The following is a 21353-nucleotide window of genomic DNA, read 5'->3' as shown; positions in this document are numbered from 1 at the left end:
GAAAAATGGAAGAATACATCATTTGTTATTATCCATTGAACCTCTCTCTGGTTTTGGCTTCAAAATGTAAGTCAGTGTACAAGAAAGATCACATTTTGCAAAATGACATCTGGATCACATAATATTATGAGTAACCCCAAATTCAGAGTCACATGAATAACCAGTATTTATAAACTCATATTTTAGGGCACATTAAAAAAATTCATACATTTCCTTCATACCTATTCTTCCTTCATAAGAGTTTATCCTTTGAACTTTATCACAGTTGGTACACAATGACAAATCATTTTATCCTGCTGCTCTATTGATGGCTATAGGCAGTGTGTGCTTTGACATAACCAACAAACACTATGTAGTCCTGCGACTGGAAGGGGCTGATTGATGTAATTGTAAATTACGTTTGTATATTGCCATCAGGACAACAAATTACAAATGAAAGCATTGCCAGCTATTTTTTTCTTTGGGAAAACCTTGAATAATATTCACCAGTGACCCCTTGCTGAATTCTGAATTTTTTCAAATTGTCATAAATTTACAACTTTTCATTTTCACAGCTCTTACCTACATAACCTGCAAGTAGTTGGAAACCGTGAAAATTAAAAACTATTGAGTACAACCCAGAAAAATGCAAAAACTGTAGTGAAAAATATTGTTTTTCAACTCTGCCTGTTCCTGAAAGCTGGGAAGAGGGAAGTAGTAGCACACTAACAGGTTTGCTGATGCAATTTGAGAAAAAACTCTGTTTTGCACAAGACTGTTTACCATGTTTCCCCACAAAAACGTTTTTGCTACATTTTGGCTTTTTTCTCTGTTCCCTACCGTGGAATCCACAAAGCATCGGTGCCTTCAGATTCGCCAGCATGTGAGAAACAAAGGACACAAATGTGGTCTGCATATATTTTGAGTAAAACATGTTATGAAGGCTTAAGCATGAACAGCCCTAAACATAGAATGAGGGCTCAGCACTGGGGAGAGTGTGGCAAAATCTGTAAGTAAAATGAATAGTAGCCATGAAGCCTACTGTTCACAGCAGCTGCCCTGAATATCCCACATAAGACTATTTTGATCTTTAGTATGCCATATCGTTGGTCCGAGCCTATCAAAATTCCAGAAATCCAGTTATACTATTGTAACAATTTTAAATTTGGAGAACACATGGGTTCAAGTATACTTACTATTGCAATATATGGCATACAAAAATGTCTAGGCAGGTAGAAATATCTCAAATGTTTGCAGGATGTACGTAACACATGCCCCTGGTGCCCCTGTGGCACTGGGTGGCTACTAACCTTTCAGGGGGCCCCCAATCTCCAAGTGTCCCCCACTCAGCCCCAGGCCAATGGCATTTGTGAGATATGAGAGACTCAGGCCCTTATCACATTCCACAGGGGACTCCACTATTTTGCATTATGCCACCGAGTATCCAGGTGGAGTTGCACACAGTTGACAAACTTGTTCCAGTCTTCCCCAGCCAATGCATCAGAGTAGGTGGATTTCATCCCAAAAAGATTACTGACTACATATCCATCTAACAAACATTCACATTTAAGCATATCAACACTGCTGACTTCCCCTAGGATACACTTATAACCCCCTCCGCCATTCAAACTTTCCCTACACCAAGTCGAGGGTATACATTAGAAAAATGTCTCTCCCAGCACATCCAGGATATGACAATTTGCCAGCTACATACATTCACCTAAACACAGGGGGGAAGATTCACTAACCTTTCACGCAAAACAGTGTAGGAAGGCAACTTGCAGTGCTGCTTTGCATGAGAGGGAGAGATCAAAACGGTGCCATATCTACTCAAATATGGTGCACTTCTGCTTTCTTATAGCGCTGGCGCACTTCAGTCAGCATAGCACCACTGCAGGCCCCCTTACATTACAGTGCAGGGGTGCCTGCATTACAAAGAGAATTGTTTTTGTGCAGTAAGGGATACCTTACTGCCCAAAAACAAGCTATCAAGGCATTTTCTTCTTTATATAGGTGCTGTAGATTGCAGCAAATATTAAAAGAAGAAATAATGTGGAGAAAAAAATATTTTTCTGCTTGTTATGCCATCCTCTGGGAGACCTAGCGATTTAACACAATCCCAGGTTATAAACCTTTGTAAATGTGGGATTCCATGAAGTCCAGGGGTGGATGCAAGGAACTGTCCATGGGCTACCCATGGGATTCTCCCAGAATTAATGTAATGCAATGCAGCACAAGCTGCTGTGTTCTGTTAAAGTTTTATTACAAAGCTATGCAAGGCAGAGTAAATCACCCGTTGTATGGCTTTGTGGAATATTTACTAACATTTTACGTCATGACTGCCCAACAAAAGTGGTGCAAATTATGACACAAAATGTTAGTAAATCTAGCCAATGTCACATCCTTTTCTTATTATATGTTGCATGATTCTCAATTACAAAAAGTAAACTCAATCAAAACTTATCTCTTTCAATAACTTTTTCACTTTCTGCGCCTCTAACTCTCTGCAATCTGTCTGCTCGCAGCGCCGGGACGCCCCTTGGCTGGGGCAGCCGCGCGCTATACAAATTACCATAACATTAACATTTAAATTGATTTCTCTCAATAGAAAGGATGCACAAATCATCTATTTAAAGTGGAAACCCCATTTTACACGGCTAGATTTTGTGCCAACATGATGAAATTTAACCTGAAGGTTGAAGACTATGGCTATCCCTTCGAACAGCTAGATCTGTTCATGGAAAACAGTAAGTGGTCATGAGCTTTTGGGGAAAAGGGTTGTTGTGGTGATTTTAAATCCATGTCATCCAGGATCAATTACCATTTTATTGAAGTAACAGGTTTGTCTTTTGTAAGATACTATTGGGGGATGTGATGGTCATGGTTTGAAAAAAAGAATGAAATTGTTTTTAACCTTTTTGTATATATAGAAATGTATATTACACAAAATGAAGACAAGTGAGTCTTTAAAGTTTGGTACATCAATAAGGATAATAAGGGAAAAGTTAGAGGGGCTGGTTCATGCACCAGCTCTCCACTGGCACGGCTGTGCCAAAGCCACAGAAACACCGTCCGCCTGATTAAGAGTTCATCTTGCGCAGGTGAATGGCATTTTAGCTTTCCCATGGCGGTGCCCTGAAAAAGGGCACTGCAATGGGAAAGTTTAAAAGGTTCCAGCGTGGTATGGACTTTGAAGTCCATGCTGTGGTGGAACTAGGAAGTGCAAGCAGACAGTGGGGCACATGCTGTGCATCCCCATGGTGGGGGCATGGTCCCCCACTGCCAGCCATTTTATGGTGGGCTCACTGCCTGGAAAAGACTGCCAGTGGAGAAATTCATAATATGCTCGGTGGTACTGCGCCAGTCCTGCTCAGCATATTCCATTGCCTTTTTGCTATGCCAGCGCAAGGGAACAGCGGTTCCCCGGCGTAGAGGACGGTTCACCACCGGTACGATGGTGAGAGTCGTAATATTGCAGAAGTGGCCACTGCTGCGCCACTGCGAGTGCGGCAGTCGGAGAACTTCCACACTTGTAACCAGGTCCTTAGTTTCTTAGCCAACACAAAAGAAGTGACAGGATAAATTTGTGCCCCAATCAATAATGCAGAAACAGGCTTGAAAGAGGCACCAGTAAAAGTGTGCTCATTTTTGGGCATCCTGAAGCTGGCAGGTACCTGGCCCACCAGAGACCCTTTATCTGCCAGATATCCACCTTGAGGGGGAAGGAGGCTATGCCATTTTTTTGTTTTCTGAGTAGATTGGCATCTAGAAAAGGAAAGGGAACACCTGGGCAGGACTGGGAAGCTAAAGCAGCCCTGGCAATTTTATCAGATGAGCCCCCGAGAGGGGCGTTGAAAGTATGAAACACTGCTGCTTTTGTTACTGGGGGCCAATGTTGCAGCACAGCTGCCAAACTGAGCCCCAGTAACAAAACCTGCTCCAGACTACCAGCCTCCTTGGGAACTGCCTGATGCCTACTGTGGCTAGTCCGGCCCTGCAAAATGCATTAGCAAATGCGAGGATCACCCCTAAAACAGGGAAACCCACCAAAGGTGAAATCAAAGCAGAATCTTTGTGTATCTGTGAATCTCCCTTTGATACAAAACAAGTGCATCTCATACCCACTTCTATTACTATCCCTCAGGTCCCTGAAAACAATTGAGCTTGTGTCCAGATGAAAGTTTGGTGAGGTAAAGGCATGCTGAAGCTCACACAAAAACACCAGTTGATTGACTGTTTTCTGCCAAATTATAGTTGTCATTTTTTCTACTGATTATTTAGAAAAAAATACAAGATCACAAATCTCCCAAACCTATAGCAATGCTCAACCAGATGAACTTGTTTCCACTGCTGCCTCTAACAAGTTGTCAGTGCCACTACATCACACCTCATCGCATCACACCAATTCATTCATCACCAGTGCCTTTCTAAACATCAGATTACTCTGTTCCACACTTTACCTCTAATCAAAACAATAGTTCAACCAAATATGCCTCTCCCATGAAAAGAATAAATATTATTATGTTGGGTTCTTCTTCCATTCTTTCGACGTCTGGAATTCCTGTAGGTCAAGAGAATGGAAGGATCCTTGTGGTGTCTGGGTTCTGGGGACAGTTAGAAAGAATTTGCCTTGCAGACAAATTGTTTCTTCAGTCTTGTTGACAACCTAAACACACCCTAAATCTTCATACCTGCGTCTGTACTTCCCTACACTGGCGAGGGGCTGCCAGTCAACAGGACCGCCACGTGTGCGGTATTTACTGCTGACGATTTATCTGTGCATGCTCTTTCCTGATAACGCCAGAGATTACTGCCTTAATTCCTGCTTTTATTCAGACAACTTTCTTAACTCTGGTAAGGCGCATAAGTGGATCGAAACAGAATGTCACCCTGGTGCATTTGCCATTCCTCCTGGGTTCACTAATGCCACAAACCACCATTCCAGCTGTGCGTGAGTGCTCCGTCTTCAACAGTGCAGGCGTTCTGTTAAAATAAAGTTCCATCTTCATTTCATTCCCAAGTGTGGTTCACAGTGAACAGCACACCATGTCCTTACATCATACGTCATCACATATTTGCCCTGCGGCCATCTTTAATTCAGGCACCACTCCATAGCCAGCAACATTTTCTTGAATTTCAAGTTGAGCATACTTTTCGTTTATGCCGATCTCGGTGATCTGTACACCAATTTCCAAACTAAACATCTACATGTGCTGATCTCCGTGATCTGCACACCAATTTCCAAACTAAACATCTACATGTGCTGATGTCAGCAATCTGCAATCATTTTAATTCAATTCATTTTGAATGTTTTTCTCTTTTCTATACATCAAACTAATTTAATTTAACATTGCACCCATTCAATAATGATTTAATTTGCGTCCTTATTGTGTATATAATTTTACAGTTTCCCATTGATTAATTCCGGCTGTGTTTCAAGATATTTCTCCACCTGCACCTTTTCTACCAAATACAGCTTCTCCAGAAATAGACTGGGAAAAATGGAAAGAAGGATTTGAAGTGTATCTCAATGGAAAATCTTTTACTTGTAAAAAGAAATATGCTGTTCTCAGATATTGTTTAGGTACAGAAGGCCGTACCATATTAAACCATATTCCTAAAGAAATTGCCATTGTTGGTAAAAGTGAAGGTGACAATGTAGTAGATGAATATGCTACTGCCATCAGGGCATTAGACAAACGGTTCAGAGCTTATAAAATGTAACTTTGGAAAGACATTAGTTTTACAAGGTGAATCTGCTTCAACATACGTTTACGCTTTGCGTATTCTTGCTTCTTCCTGCGAATTCAAAACTTTTGAATAGGGAATGATCAAAGAATAGTTGGTAGAAAAAACCAACAACAAAAAGGTTCAAGAGGCACTTCTATCCAAACCTGACCTCACTTTACAAAAGGCTTTAGACATCGCTACAAGGATTAAAAGCACTTGTTCGTACATGGAGCAAATGTCTTTATCCAACAGCAATAGCCAAAACGTGTTTGCAGTTAAATCAAAATATACTACGTCTAATGACTTAACGATTAAACCAGATAAAAAAAGCAGTAACACTACATCAGGAAAAGTACTGGCGTGTTATAGATGTGTTATGTATCAAAGGGTGAGCAACCCAATATACCCTTGCGGGCTTGGGCAAGGTATGTAGACAAAATGGCCAGCAAGGGATTTTGTTTTTTAAGATCTTTACAGCACCGTTAGGACTTGTTATGTAATCACAGTACCTAAGTAAGAATTCAATCCGTGGCTGTTAAATTACAATAAGCATAGGATGTTACCACACTAACATCACGATAAAGCATGAATGCTCAATAAAACCAGGAACCAGGGTTTATTGTCTGAAAGTTATTATTAAACTTAAAGGCAAAATAGCTGTACAAAAAACAATGAATAATCACAAAAAATAGGGTGCATACATGGATATACAATAAGGATATTCAAGGCCTTGGTTGCTTTTCCTTGGACATATCCAAATTAAAGTCCAGACTGCTGCGTCACAGTGGTTGGTTGATCTATGACCCAAAGTCAGAAGAAAGTCAAAAGATGACTTAGGGACAATACTAGGCAGAATTGGACTGAACAGGTCGACGTTTCGGTCTTATTGTGTTTATTTTTAAGACCATCATCAGGACTACAAAGTGGTGTATAAAATTGATGACCCTCTGTAAAAAAACAAACATACATTACAATCTGTACAGTTGAATTCGGTGCCTGGTTCAAGACATACAATGATTATGACAAGACTGGAAATATTTACATTTTAATGTTTACACTAAACAAATTAGTAATATATTGCTGTCATTTGACATTTTATTAAAACTAGAATTAGTCGGTGTGGCGACTAAAGAAATTAATGGCAAAAGGAAACAATTAACTTTAAAGAATTTATAGGTGAACAAAGGCGAATACACCTAAGGGGCTGCATCTACGCCATGTGTTACTTGCTGGACAACAGATTGCGGCTTGCACTTACTTTTAGCAATACGGACGGTGTCAGTTATAAAAATCGCGATGGCACCGGTGCTTGTAAATAATTGCACTGGGGTTGGGCACAGAGTTGAATCCAAGGTGCCGAAGTTACACTATAAGGAACAAGGTATAGCTATAATTTCTCATAGGTGTGGAGACAATTATTTTATTAATGATTTTAAGGTTCGAACATTTACCTTGCCACAATTTAGGCGCAGTAGTAGATGGAATCTGACAGATAGTCCACTTTAGAATGAAGATCAGCTGTCACAGAATACGAGCTGAATAAAAAAAGAGATAGTGTAGCTTTGTGTGATAACGAATTGAGGAGCATGTATGAAAAAGGGGGACTGCGGTGAATCATTTAAAACATTAAACTTATATTTATTTAGAACGGAACTTAATATTGCAGCGTATATTAAGGGCACGCAATGCACATCATGTATCAGTCTAGACTGATGCCGCCAATGTTAATTCATAAATGGTGTACAAACATTTAGCCCAAATGTGGTGACCATGGTATGAAACCTTGTGGCTTTACCGGTTTATAAACAACCTTAGTCTATTGTTTGAGTGGCAAGTTAGGGTAAATTATACCACAATTTGGCATGCATTAAAGCCAACTCGCATTCAAAGGACTATTTAAAAAAAGCACAGTATTTGCAGTCATGAGTGACCCTAGTTTGTTATTTACACAAGAGGTGAGTTATTCTACTGTTAGGCTAGCGTTTAAGAGCAATACATGTCCCACGAATTTAAAAGGAAAAAGCTCGCAGTCCGAAAATAAAGACGCTGGTGTCTTAATTCGGCATTTTAAGCAGACGCGCATGTGCAAGATTACGGTTGCCGGTACACTTACTTGGAATTAATCACCAATGGAACATCAATGGAGTACGGTCAGGGCGATGTAACAATGTTGCAGTTACACGCTCTTTAAATACCGTTCCTGAATTAATTAGCCTTCGCGTAGTCTCGCGATGATTTGTAAACGTGTGATCGGCTTAGTGTTTCTAGCTTATCGCGGCGGCCATCTTAGCAAGTTATCGGCGCAATTTAAAATATGTTGAGAATGAAGTGATTGAGGGACTTGAAACAGTGTTCCCGACAAAACACTTCGGAATTCTTTTTTGGGTAATGAATCTGAAGGCCAGGTGACCTAAAGTTTATTGTAATTTAACAGCCACGGATTGAATTCTTACTTAGGTACTGTGATTACATAGCGTGTTATAGATGTGGCAGTACTAATCACCTTGCTAATGCCATGTAGTGCCCAGCCATTGATAAAATATGTGTCAAGTGCTCCAAGAAAGGGCACTTTGAGCTGTTTGTAAGTCTAAAAGAAACGAACCATTCAAGAAAGTACACAATGTCGAATATTTAACGGAAGAAAACTTTTCATCCAGCGAAGAAGATGAAATTCTGACTATTGTGGACATGGGTTGTTCCAATGGTATTTGAGGTGTCAATCCCCAAGGACTAAAGAGACCTCTGTGTACAATTGTTGTAAATGGTGTTAATGTACAAATGTTGGCTGATACTGGTTCTCCTTTCACTTTAATAAGTAAATCACTCTGGAAACAATCTTTTCCAAAGCAAATTCTGAAACAGTCTTGTGTACTTCCCATTGGCTATAACGGAAAAATCATTGCTGTTGTTGGTGAATTTAATGCTGATTTTGAATTCACGGATAGTAAATCCAAAGGCATTGTATACGTAGCAAGGGATGAAGCATGTCTTCTCGGAAGGGGAGACCAAGGTAATCTTGGTATCATCCTTGATCCCAATAAGAGGTGATGTTGGAGAAAGATTTTTTCCAAGTTCAAACTGTCCAACCAAGCTCTTGGGACGTGTTATATCCAGGAGTGTTTAAACAAGAGTTAGGTCTTTTCAAGGGATTTAAGCACAATTACACTAACAAATGGTGCTCAACCTGTCATATACAAGGTTAGGAGGGTGCCCCTAGCTTTACAATCTGACTTAAATAAATAATTAGATAGATTGTGTTCAAGTAGTGTAATCAAACCTATTGAATCTTCTGAATGGGTGTCTCCTGTGGTTTTGGCTATAAAGGCAAATGGCAATCTGCGCATGTGTGTAGATTTACGTGATTTAAAAAAGAATATATGGTTGATCAGCATCCTCTTCCTAACATCACGCAGATGAAAGTTACTCTCAAAGGTGCCAAGTTCTTCAGTTTATTAGATATGTCATCTGCATATCATCAAATTTAATTACACACTGAATCAAGACACCTAACTGCTTTTATCACTCCTGAGGGCCCTGAGGGCCTTTTTGAATTTAAGCGCAAGCCCTTTGGTCTGGCCTCTGTGTCTGCCGTCTCTCAGAGAGTGGTTGAAAGTATGTTCAAAGGTAAGCATGGGGTCATGGTTTTCAAGATGATGTTTTGGTGTATGGTGAGGATCAAAGTCAACACAATAACAGATTGTGCCAAGTGTTGTCTTTGTTAAAGTGTGTCACCCTTGGCATTGACAAATGTAAATGTAATTGTGCTACTGTGGACTACTTAGGGTATATGATATCTGTTGATGGTGTGCAACCCAAACACAGCCTGGTTAAAGCCATTGAAGATTTTGGAATTCCATGTGACACGGATCAATTAAGGTCTTTTATTGGCCTCATTAAGGTTTATTCCCATTTTATTCCCAATTGTGCATCTAAAATTTATAACATGAGATCTCTTCTCAAGAAGAATGTCTGTTTTTCTTGGGATCATGCATGCTTTAAGAAATTTGACTTAATCAAACATGAAGTAGCTCATGCTATTCCCCTTAAAGCGATTGATCCATTTGAGAAAACCATAATTATGACTGATGCCAGCCAAAAAGGTTTAGGTGCCGTCCTTTTGCAAAATATAGATGGCAAAGATGTAGTAATTGCATTTCCCTTGAGGAGTTTGCATGGAACTGAACCTTCTTACTCTATGATCGAGCGTGAAGCTCTTGTCTGCTGGTGGGGCATCATTCATTTCAAGCATTACCTGTATGGTTCAAATTTTGTGGTACGTGTTGACCATAAACCACTTATCGACCTGTTCACTACTAAAGGGGGAGGAAAAGCTACCCTTAGAATTACGAGATGGCAATTTAGACTTCTGGAACACAACTTTAGCATTGAGTATGTACCAGGAAAAAGAAATCTCCTTGCTGATTGTTAAACCAGGTTACCTTCTGACAGCATCAAGTTTGCAGTAGCAAAGGATGCTCATGATGATTTTGAATTGGTGTGTTGTCTTAGTGGTCAATCTGTGGATGTTATTTCAGAGCAAGAGTGGAGAGAATCTTCTGAATGTGATCAGGAATTTAAGGAAATTTTAAACATTTTATGTCAGGGATGGTCTCACAACATTGATGAACATAATTGTGCCTACAAGTACAAGCATGTTTTTGATGAGTTATCCACGGTGAACGGTCTGTTGTACAGATTATCACTGTTAGTTGTTCCTGAAGCCATGAGAAACCAGGTTCTTATGTTAGCTCATGAAGGCTACATAGGTATGTGTGCCATGAAAAGAAGGGTAAGAGAAAATGTTTGGTGGCCGGCCTTAGACAGCGAGGTGGAGCATTTTGTTAGGGATTGCATGGGATGTGCCATCAGTGACAAATCGCAAGTAACATGTCCTTCTCCTGTTAAAGCCATGGAAGTTCCTGACAAACCCTGGTTTTAAATTGCTGTTGACATTATTGGCCAAATGTATTTGTCTGCCAATTTACCTGAGTACGGCATTGTTCTCATGAATTTTCAAAGTCGTTGGGCAGGAAATCAAGTGAGTAAGAACTGCTGATTCCAACTCTGTCAATAAATTTCTCAAATCAATTTTTGCTGGAGAGGGGTTTCCTGAGGAACTCCTCACTGATAACAGCCCTAAATTTGTTTCAAGTTTTAAGTTTTAAGTTTATTTGATTTCGTTCTCTACTGAGAACCACAAATATTTGATGCATGATATTAAAAATGTTAAACAGTAAAACATTTTCTTTTTAGTACAGAGTTGAAAAGATCTTAAAAATTTAAATATATTATAACATACAAATTTGTTTGGCGGAACCTTGCAAAGTGAGATCAAGTTTTGAACAGAGGTGATTCTACATTTTATTTAATTGGTTGTAGAAATATTTTCCTTGCTTCTACGACTAACGGACTTGGACAAGTGAACCACAAATGTTCCAAGTCTTACTGCCCTCCGCTGCATAAATTACAGAGACTACTAGATCTTTCTTTAATTAGCCACTTGCAGTATAAGAGTTTAGAGGAAGTATTTCAAATTGGAGCAATACAATAGATCTCCTAACTCCATGCTTCAGGTTAAAATACATTTAGGGCCCAATGTAGGTAAATCACATTTACCGATTTTGAAATACCGAATTTTACCGATTCGGTATTTCAAAATCGGTAAATGGGATGTAGGTCCCAACATCTGGATTCGTTACCGAATCCTTAACAATTCATTAATTACCGATTCGGTAAATACCGAATCGGTAATGCCCATTCATTCCTATGGGCTTTGAAGCCCATAGGAATGATTAGGCATTACCTATTCGGTATTTACCGAATCGGTAATTAATGAATTCACAAGGGTGCAGGGGGTGTCACTTTGACACCCTCTAGCACCCCCAAAACGGGCATGTGTGCAATGTGGCACATAGACATGCCCTAAGGGCATGTCTGTCTGTCACATGGCACATGTGTACATGCGCAGATGTGCAGGTACACAGGAATCGGTATTTTACCATGGATTTGTATTCCATGGTAAAATACCGATTCTGTAAGCCATGTGCCAATGGAAAATTGGCTACCCACATAGCATTTTCGGTAATTTTACCGAATCGGTAAATATTACCGAATCGGTAAATATTACCGATTCGGTAATAATAACGATTCGGTGAAATTACCGAATATGTGCACCTACATCTCCCTAGCCCTTTACCGATCGGAAACGGCCGAAAATTGGTATTTTCGGCCGATTCCGATCGGTAAAGGGCTACCTACATCTGACCCTTAGTGTTGTATTTTCTTATAGGCCAGATACTAAGTGTATTTTCTGAATAACTGCAGTTTGCCACAGTGCTGAACATCAAGGTCAAAGCTTAATCTTGAAGTGAAGTTTTTTAAAAAGAGCTTCAGCTGGGCAGGGGTCCATGATTGTAACAAGTCTATACTAATATTTGATAATTTAAAAGCAGTTGAGACGTTCCTGCCAAATAAGAATTTCAAAGTTCCTTGATAAAATGTTTCTGTTTTGAGTAGGAATCGCAGCGTTCCTTCTTCCGCGTGGAGGAGGTTGTATGCCCATCCGATGACGTTGCTGATTCCTCTAGCATAGGAACTGACTAGAGAAAATTCTAAGTAAAGAGCTTGTACCGGGACTGCTTGGGACATCTTTGCGAGTTTCCGTAAGATCTCCCCTTCTTTTAGATCTAGGTGTTCCCATTGTTTTATAGGGATATGTTCTAGAGCGAATGAGAGCACTGGCGGAATCTTGCCGCTATAGACCTAGAGTAGCTAAGAGAAGTGTCTTTGGCTGGTCGAGGCATATAAACGTGATAGTGCTCCTGCATGGATGTCTGCTTTCCGGTTTAAATTCTGTATATGGAGCACATTTTGTAAGTACTTATTAAAAATACAACCTCGATAGGTGTACTCATTTGTCACTTCCACAGTTTTTTCCCCAAGAGTCCAGTTGAATGTGTTACTCCGCTTCTTTCCAGAGAATGGAACTATTTTTAATTTTGTGATATTCTGTATTAGGTATTTTCCTCTGTATAGCTGTGTAGTGCTTGCAGGCTTCTTTGCAGACCAAATGGTGTTATGTCTAAATAGGACGTCTGCATACATCATAGTGTGAATTTTGTGAAGAGCAATTTTAGGTGGAAAATTGCAGATCTGTTTAAAACAATCAAGTAGGTCGCTGAGGTCTAAAGAAAACAACAAGGGAGCTAGAAGGTATCCTTGTCTAAGGCCATTTAGGGTCAGAATTGGTTTTGTGCGCCCCTTCTCCCTCCCCATTTGGACCTGACACCAAGTTTCTGAATGAAGAGATGTTAATACACAGATTAGGTGGTGCGGGATACCCATTCTGCTGAGCTTTCTCCACAGCGTTCCTCTGTCCACCCTATTGAATGCAGTGGTAAAATCAACAAAAGCAGCACACACAACCTGAGATTTTAAGGAAACATATTTGTCCAATATGGTTTGCAATACCGCGAAGTTATCTGTAAACGAATGCTTTGGCCTGAATCCGGTTTGGTATAAGGTAATTAGGCCTGATGAGAAGGCCCAGTCTTTAAGATGGTCTAAGACTGTTGCTGCAAAGATCTTTCCTGTTGACCCCAAGAGATCTATCTGCCTGCAATTACTGTGATGCAGCCTTGAACCCTTCTTGTGTATGGGGATTACGATGCTCTCCTTCCAAGATTGAGGGACTTCCCCTTTTGTGAAAATGTGGTTAAAGAGGGGAGATAAGAATTGACTCCTAGCTTTACGGTTGCTTTGGAGAACCATAATCAGAATTTTGTCCGGGCCTGTTGCTCCCGTCATTTTTGCCATTTTTATGTGTAGCTCAAATGAAAAGGGAGTAGGTGCTCCAAAATCAGGTGAGTTTACACCTAGAATTTTTGCTGGGCTGTTATTCCTTTCTGATATGGTATTTGCTTTGTATAAAATGGTTAGGTATGATTACCATTCTGCCGGTGGGACCGGGATAGATTGTAATGCTTTTTTTGTGCCTATTTCTTTGGCAATTATATTCCAGTAATCACGTTGGTTTTTCTGTTTTGCGGCTATTTGGATATCTACCCAGTTTTTATCCTGGAATTTTTTCTTCTTTTTTGCTTTTTCTCTCCTGCCCTGGTTTTTCAACGCTTTTATTACTAGTTGTTTAGATGCAGAGTATTCAAGAAACTGCGATCTTATCAGTTTATTTAGTAGCTTTGCGTTAATAGCCAAGTTTGGGTTTTTTGTTACGGTTCTTTGTTGGACCCCAATTTTTTAGTTTTTCCTGTAATTCTTGTATCAACGTTTTGGTGACTATTTCGAATTTTTTATCACATTTATAGAATGAGTTGTCTGTAATAAGTGTGTCATGTTTATTGCATTAATAATTTTAGTGAGTGCCGATGAGTTCCACTGGATCCGTCCTTGGGCTTGGTTGTCCGTAACTATGCTATTAGTATACATGATACGTCCTGATATTGCAGGTTGTGTTTTACACTCTGTATCTGCTTGCAGGATTGCATGGTCACTTCCATGTGTAAAGTTAATCTTAAATTTTAAGACAGTGCCAAACAGGTCTTAGTTACAGATCATGCAATCCAGGCAGAAGAGCTGGAGTTCCCTTGTCTTGTAGGTGATGCTGGAATGTCCCCTTCTACGTTGCAATTTAGGATAACTCCATATAGCATTGGGAGTGAGGCTAACAGGATTTTCCCTCTTTTGTCGGCTTTATGTTCTGTGGGATATAAAGGGGTGGAGATTGCCAGAGCTTCTTCTCTGTCCCAGTTTGCCCATTTTTCAAGCAACAGTTTTGATTTTTTCCTATTGAAGTCCCCTGTGATAAAATATAGCCTTGTACCTATACTAGCTTTTCGATTTCGTTGAGTATTTCTATTGCAAGTACATCCATTTTTGTACCGGGGGAATGTAAACATTGAAGATAACAAGATCTTTTGGGTTTTCTTGAGGGTCAATCCCAAATGTAATCTTTATACATTCAAAATTATTAGAATCGTTTGGGATTATTTCTTGAGCCCACCTTTAGTCTTCAATAAGAAGAATTGCTATCCCACCTTTCGCATAACCACGGTCAACTCGCACTGCTGGGATATAGTAAATGTAGTGTTCTTCATGGATAACCTTTGTAGTAGCAAGAAAAGGAGAGAGGTGGCTCAATAATCCCTGGGGACCGAGCACTCAAATGCAGTGGAAAACCAAAAGACTCCCCTAAAACGTGACGTGTAACTGTGGTTTCTCAAGCATACATATAATGACCACTCACTTGCACTTACTCATCAAACCATAGGAGCATTGAAGGATATGTTTTTAAAAAAAAGGTTTGAAAACCCCCTAAAATAAAAATCCCTGTGATTCAGACATAGCACTTACTAATATTTGATTTTATTAAAAAAGGAACAATCCTCAGTATTTTAAAAACACAGAAGGGACTACTTTCAGTGCCTAAGAATTTACAAACAGTCTTGCCCCTTGTCACACAATGGTTAAAAATACATCACAAGTGTACAGTAGTATTCTTGCCGCTATTTTCTAGACAGGCATATACACAATATTTCATAAAACAGTGAACACATATCAAAATCAATCTACCTGAGGAAACCCAATAGACACAGATATAGATTATGTTGTCTGTATGGATCCAATACTCTATGTTTTTTCATGTAGAACTATTTGGGGGAAGTGTTAACGACAGGGACAAGATTAAGATGTAGCGTACTGGGAAACATCCTTTACGACGCAACTTTTACCACGCAGTACCTTTACAACGCAGGTTTTTCAATGCAAGTCATTACAACGAATTGCGCTGGGGGCGGTCTAGGATAGGTAATAGTTTAATTTACTATCCAACACCTTCCCTAATATCCACAGGGACTGGAGTTGGAATAGTAAATTAAACTATTCACTATCCAGCACCCCCCAACGCAAGACGTTGTAACGACTTGCGTTGAAAAACCTGCGTTGTAAAGGCATGCGTGGTAGAAGCCTGCGTTGAAACAACGTACATCCAGCGCACTGGATCTGATCTATATAAATGTTTTTAAAATAGAACCTGCTGGACACAGCAGATGTACTCATGTGGAATGAAAACGATATGCCTAGGTGGATTGAAAAATGTTCTGGGGGTTCTTTTTTATCTTTTTTATCTTGAATTTATGAGTGGTAACCTCAATGGGGAGGTATTTCTACGAATGCACTGTGAATGGTCATCGGAATGGGGAACTTGCTAATCATTATATTGTTTAGATTTCATCAATGTAACAATGCTATAGCAAGCTAGTCACTAAAATTAATAAAATTCTGTGTAATTGTATCTCTTTTTATATGGAGGAGTAAATTCCCTTATTTGTTGAGTCCTGAAGAAGGTAGTTGGTTATCCTCTTTGTCACCACCGAAATGCGTTGATGCAATTATTAATTATAAGGAATCCAACAGTGTGGAACCCGAAGGATAAGAGCAGGGCTCATACCAGGTTTCCCTCATAAATAAGAGTTTGGATCCATACAAACAACAGAACCTATATTTGTGTCTATAGGGTTTCCTCAGGTAGGTTGATGTAATTGTAATTGTAATTGTAACAATATTTATTGAGCGCGGTTGCTGCCCGTAGGCGTCCAAGCGCTTTTGAAGGGAAAGAGACTGAAAGGAGCTAAGGTACATAGGATTGAACAAACAGCAGTGTCTTTAGATTTTTCCGGAATGCAAGAAGGTCAGGGTTGGAGCGGAGTGTGATGGGAAGAGCATTCCATAGTCTAGCGGTGTTCAAGGAAAACAGCCTGCCTCCAGACCTAGCTCGCTTCACTCTAGGCACAACGGCGAGGAAAGCCTCCGACGACCGAAGGTTCCTCTTAGGGTGGTAGGGGGTAACCAGGCCAGTGTTTATGGCAGGTCCCGTTTTCCAAAAGGCGCGGTGTGCCAAGCATAGCGCTTTGAAGGACACTCTCTGCTTCACTGGCAGCCAGTGGAGACTCTTTAGAGCAGATCTGGCCGACTGGGTCCGTGGAATTTTCAGCAGGGTGCGTGCTGCACAGTTTTGGACAATTTGCAATTTCCTGAGGGTCATCTCCGGGGCCCCCAAGTATAGAGCATTGTTTGAGTCCAGGCGGGATTGAATCAAACCTTGGACTGCCACCTTTTTGGCCTCTAGGGGAAGTAACGGGAGCACCTTCCTCAGAATTCTGAGTAGGCCAAAGCAGGTGGCGGACAACTTTTTGGCCTGGGTGGAAAAGGAAAGTTTGTTGTCTAGCCATACTCCCAGGCTTTTAACACTTTCTTTGTGAGTGGGCGGGGGACCCAGAGCACTGGGCCACAGGGAGGTGAAAGACACAGGAGAGGTTGTGCCCAGGAGCATGAGCTCCGTCTTTTCTCCATTTAGCTTAAGGGAGGAGTTGGTCATCCATCCCTTCACATCCTCTAGGCAGTTTAACAGGTCTGCTGGGGAGTGAGTCTTGTTCTCCGTTGCCAGCGAGACCACAAGCTGGGTGTCGTCGGCATATGACTCGATTTTAATGCCATATGGTTCGACAACACCCGCCAGTGGCCTCATGTACACATTGAACAATACAGGGCTCAAAGAAGAGCCCTGTGGCACTCCGCAGCTCAAGGGTTTCCTGGAGGATACTGTCTTTCCATCGAAGATCTGAAACGACCTCCCAGACAGAAAGGAGTCAAACCACCTTAAAGCGTCACCTGAAACTCCGATGTTATAGAGACGGTCTAGCAAGGTGGTATAGCTGACCGTATCGAAGGCGGCACTTAGGTCAAGGAGGATCACTGCCACTGATCCTCCCTGGTCTAGTATCCTTCTAGTTTCTTCGGTGACTGCTAATAAGGCGGTTTCCGTACCGTGCTTTGGTCTGAAGCCTGTCTGGGAGGTATGTAGTAGAGCGTGGTCCTCCAGGAACTGGACCAGCTGCACATTTATGTGCTTCTCTAGCACCTTGCTCGCCCAAGGGAGAAGTGAAATGGGGCGATAACTGGAGTGATCGTCTGGGTCTAGGCTGGGTTTTTTTAACAGTGCCCGTACCATGGCCTGTTTCCAAGCCGTGGGGACTAGACAAGCAGATATGGAGGTATTAAGGAGGTCTAGAATTGCGGGCAGGATGGTTTTACTGGCTTGCATCAGGATCTCTGGGGGGGCAGGATCACAGGGGGAGCCCGACTTGACTTGTTGTGCCACCTTGCTTAAGGTGTCCAGGTCCAGGGGATGGAAGTGCTCAAGGGAGGGCTGGTCTGGGTGAAGGGGTGGTCTAAGGGGGAGTGAGTTGCTCGAGTCCAGGGATGTGGCTGCAATAGGGAATGTAGAGTAAATTTTTTGAACCTTTTCGTAGAAGAAGTCCGCGAGCTCGTTGCATTGGTCCTGGGTTTTGTTAGGTGAAGGGACCATGTTGACATTGGAGCACTGTTTTATAATTTGGAAGATTTCTTTTGGCTTGGATTTTGCTTCTAGTATTTTCTCGGAGTAATGGGTTGCCTGGGCTGATCTGATCGCTTCTTTGTAGGATCTGATCGCCTCTTTGTAGGCAGCCTTCTTGTCTGGGAGGAAGTCTAGGCGCCAAGCTCTCTCTCGTTGTCTGCAAAGGCGTTTTAATTGTCTTAGAGAGTCGGAAAACCAGGGGGCGGATTTCTGTAGTCTCTTCGCGGAGGACCTACGATGCGGAAGGATCGCGTCTAGCGAATGAGTGATCCAGCTCTCATAGTGGGCGTTTGCCACGTTAGGGTCTGGACAGGGTAACGGGCGAGTGGAGTCTAGGTTGATCATCCAGAGCTCCAGTGGGAGTTTTGACCAGTTCCTCCTGGTGGTGGTTTGGGGAGGTAGCTGGGGGGTCTTGTATTTTACCCAGGAAAAAGGGATTAAAAAATGGTCCGACCATGGGAGGGGGATGGGTGGATCCACAGTTAGATTCAGACAGTTACTGAATATAGGGTCGAGTAAATTGCCTTTATCATGGGTCGGGGCGGCAACCAGTTGGAGCAGTTGGAGAGCTTCCAGGTCCTCTTGTAGTTCATGAGCAATGTGGTCTTGATGTTGATGTGTCTTCATTCTTTTATGAAATATTGTGTAGATGCCTGTCTAGAAAATAGCGGCAGGAATACTACTGTACACTTGTGATGTATTTTCAACCATTGTGCGTCAAGGGGCAAGACTATTGCTAAATTCTTAGGCACTGAAACTAGCCCATTCTGTGTTTTTTAAATACTGACGATTGTTCTTTTTTTAATAAAATCAAATATTTGTAAGTGCTAAATCTAAATTACAGGGATTTTTATTTTAGGGGGTTTTCAAACCTTTTTTTTAAACATATCCTTCTTTAATGCTCCTATGGTATGATGAGTAAGTGCAAGTGAGTGGTCATTATATGTGTGCTTGAGAAACGACAGTTACACGTCTCGTTTTAGGGGAGTCTTTTGGTTTTCCACAAAATTTGTAGTAGTCCAGGTTTCTTGTATGGCCATTATCCCCTGGCAGTCTTTTGTTATTAGAGCTAATTTTTCTGGCATTTTTACAGCAAAATTCCAGGAAGAGATAGTCAGACCTGTGTTAAAAAGGGCATTTCTTTTCTTTGGCCTGTATTTGCTGTTCAAATTCTTGGCGACCCAGGCCCATGTGTTGACTCCCATTGTTATTTTCCTCTTTGGGGTGATTTTGCTCCCATTTCTCCTTTCTCCATTCTTTATGGAGACAAATAGGGGTTCTCCATGAAGATTTGGAGAATTATTCATGATGTTAGAGTTTTGATTTGATTTCTGGGTTTTGTGAAGTTTTACTGATAGTATTGGATTCTGAAATATGTAACTTTGCACTGGCATTAAGTCATAATCGTATTTGTGGAGAATCTCACTTTCTTTTAATATTATTTCTGGTATTACTGGAGACCAGAATTCAACAATCGTTTTTGTGGCATTTGTTTTTTCAGGGAACGTTACTAGTTTCCCTTCGTTGCTGGCTAGAGAAAGCAACGGCTGGATCTTCTGTAGCAGATTAATAATTTGATCGCGATTGAGCAGAGCGTCACCTGAAGGAAATAGATCTGTGATTTCCAGGAGGTTTGACGTAGTCTTTTCGGCCTGTGTGTTCATCTTCCCGATTGTGTAGGTTTTTGTGGGATATCCTTAGATACCTGCGTCGTTGCTCCATAATCTGCTAGTGTAAAGCTTGTCGCAATTGAGTTAAGCAGGTTAGAGTTTACCCTTTGTAATTTGGCTAGTGATTTCTGATCTTTTTCCTTCAGGTCTTGTGCTATTTCTAGTCTTTCCTCTCCATTTGGTGGTTGGATCGGAGTGGGGAGAATGTTCTGAAACCTTCATTTCCGGACTTTCTTTTTCTCAATCCTTCTTAGCGACCCTTTTTGTTTCCTTTTTCGTTTGTTTTTTTTTTGTTGACTTTTGTTCTTTGGAGTTTCTGGGCTTGGAGAAACATCCATCTAACTGTTGATATCTACGGTTTTTTGATGTGGAGTTGCAGGGATGCTCGGATTTAATTGCAATTTAATTTTTGTTTTGGTGAAGATTGGGTTATCAGGTATAAGCGGTTGATGGATAGCTGGCTTGTTGTTCTCCTTGAAAAGATTTCTAAGGGAATAGATCCGATTTGGGTCTTGTTTATCCTTTTTTCCTTTAGGTGAGTTCTGACCCATTTGAGTTGCAATTTCTTTCTGACAAAGGGAAGGCTCTTTTATGGTTTTACTTTTTAGTTGGAGGAAGTTTTCCTCATTACTTTTCTCACAGATTTCTACTGTTGATGGTGATTTTAGTTGGTCTTTTTTCCTCTTTTTCTCCACTTAGTGTTTTATCATTCCTATTTGAGTATCAAGCATCTGATCAGATTTTTCCAGTATTTTCCCTAAATGATTAAGTACTGATTCCAAAATTCTTTCCAAAGTGAACAAAGATTTAGATACCGGGGTCTATAGATACATTGGCGAGACCTGTAAATTTAAAAGGTGAAAAGTCTGGAGTATGAGTGAGAGATTCATCTGGATTAGTTGATTTTTGTGGAGTACTATTCTGGATGTTCTGTGACTCCTTTTGAGTTTCCTTATAAAGGATCAAGTCTCTGTTGTTAATGTCAGGGCAGGTGATGTCGTATTCTTCAGAGAGCTGAAATTGAAGTGATTCAGGTATTGGTTGTTCTGATATTGTGGAGTTAGATATTAGGCCGTCCATGGTCCCTTGGGTACTTTTTTTGGTGCCTCTGTTATTTTTTAAGTATACCTTGCTTTTGGGTATCCTCATTTGTTTGTTGTCCCTTCTTTTCAATTTCATCATCTCCCATTGGTTGATTCTATTTTGCTGGTCAATTTGTTGATTTTTTAGTTTTTGTCCCTTATCGTCTGAGCCTGTTTTTATAAAGCATTTTGCAATTCTGGGGCTTGAAGGACTTATTGGTTGTATCGATTTTCCAGCACTCTTTCTTGTCACCTGTTCTGTTCCCATTCTTTTCCTAAAGATAGTTCTAGTTCCTAATATTTTAAAAGCCATTTATTTTGTACAAAAAGTGATTTTGTATGTGTGAGTCTGTGAATGAAGTTTCTTACGTCGCTGATCAAGCGCCAATCAGACTATGTGGAATGTAACTGATGATAGTCTGTATGATGGTCACAGCCAGTGAGGGGGGTGGTCAGTGAGCCCTGCCCATTCCCTCCCTT

General features: G+C 40.8%; 1 protein-coding gene across 2 annotated transcripts in view; it reads left to right on the top strand.

Annotated features, from left to right (window-relative positions):
* The window catches only part of LOC147688482 (UPF0764 protein C16orf89 homolog), a 555634-nt gene that overhangs the window by 423100 nt on the left and 111181 nt on the right, over positions 1 to 21353 (top strand). For both annotated transcript variants that reach the window (XM_086941376.1, XM_086941377.1), the window contains exon 5: positions 2588 to 2726. In XM_086941376.1, coding sequence (XP_086797502.1) covers positions 2588 to 2726 — 139 coding nt within the window. The remainder of the gene's footprint in view (positions 1 to 2587; positions 2727 to 21353) is intronic.

The sequence above is a fragment of the Lissotriton vulgaris genome, chromosome 10 (genome assembly GCF_964263255.1).
Source record: "Lissotriton vulgaris chromosome 10, aLisVul1.2, whole genome shotgun sequence".
NCBI lineage: Eukaryota > Metazoa > Chordata > Amphibia > Caudata > Salamandridae > Lissotriton > Lissotriton vulgaris.
This window is presented reverse-complemented; position numbering and strand designations above follow the sequence as displayed.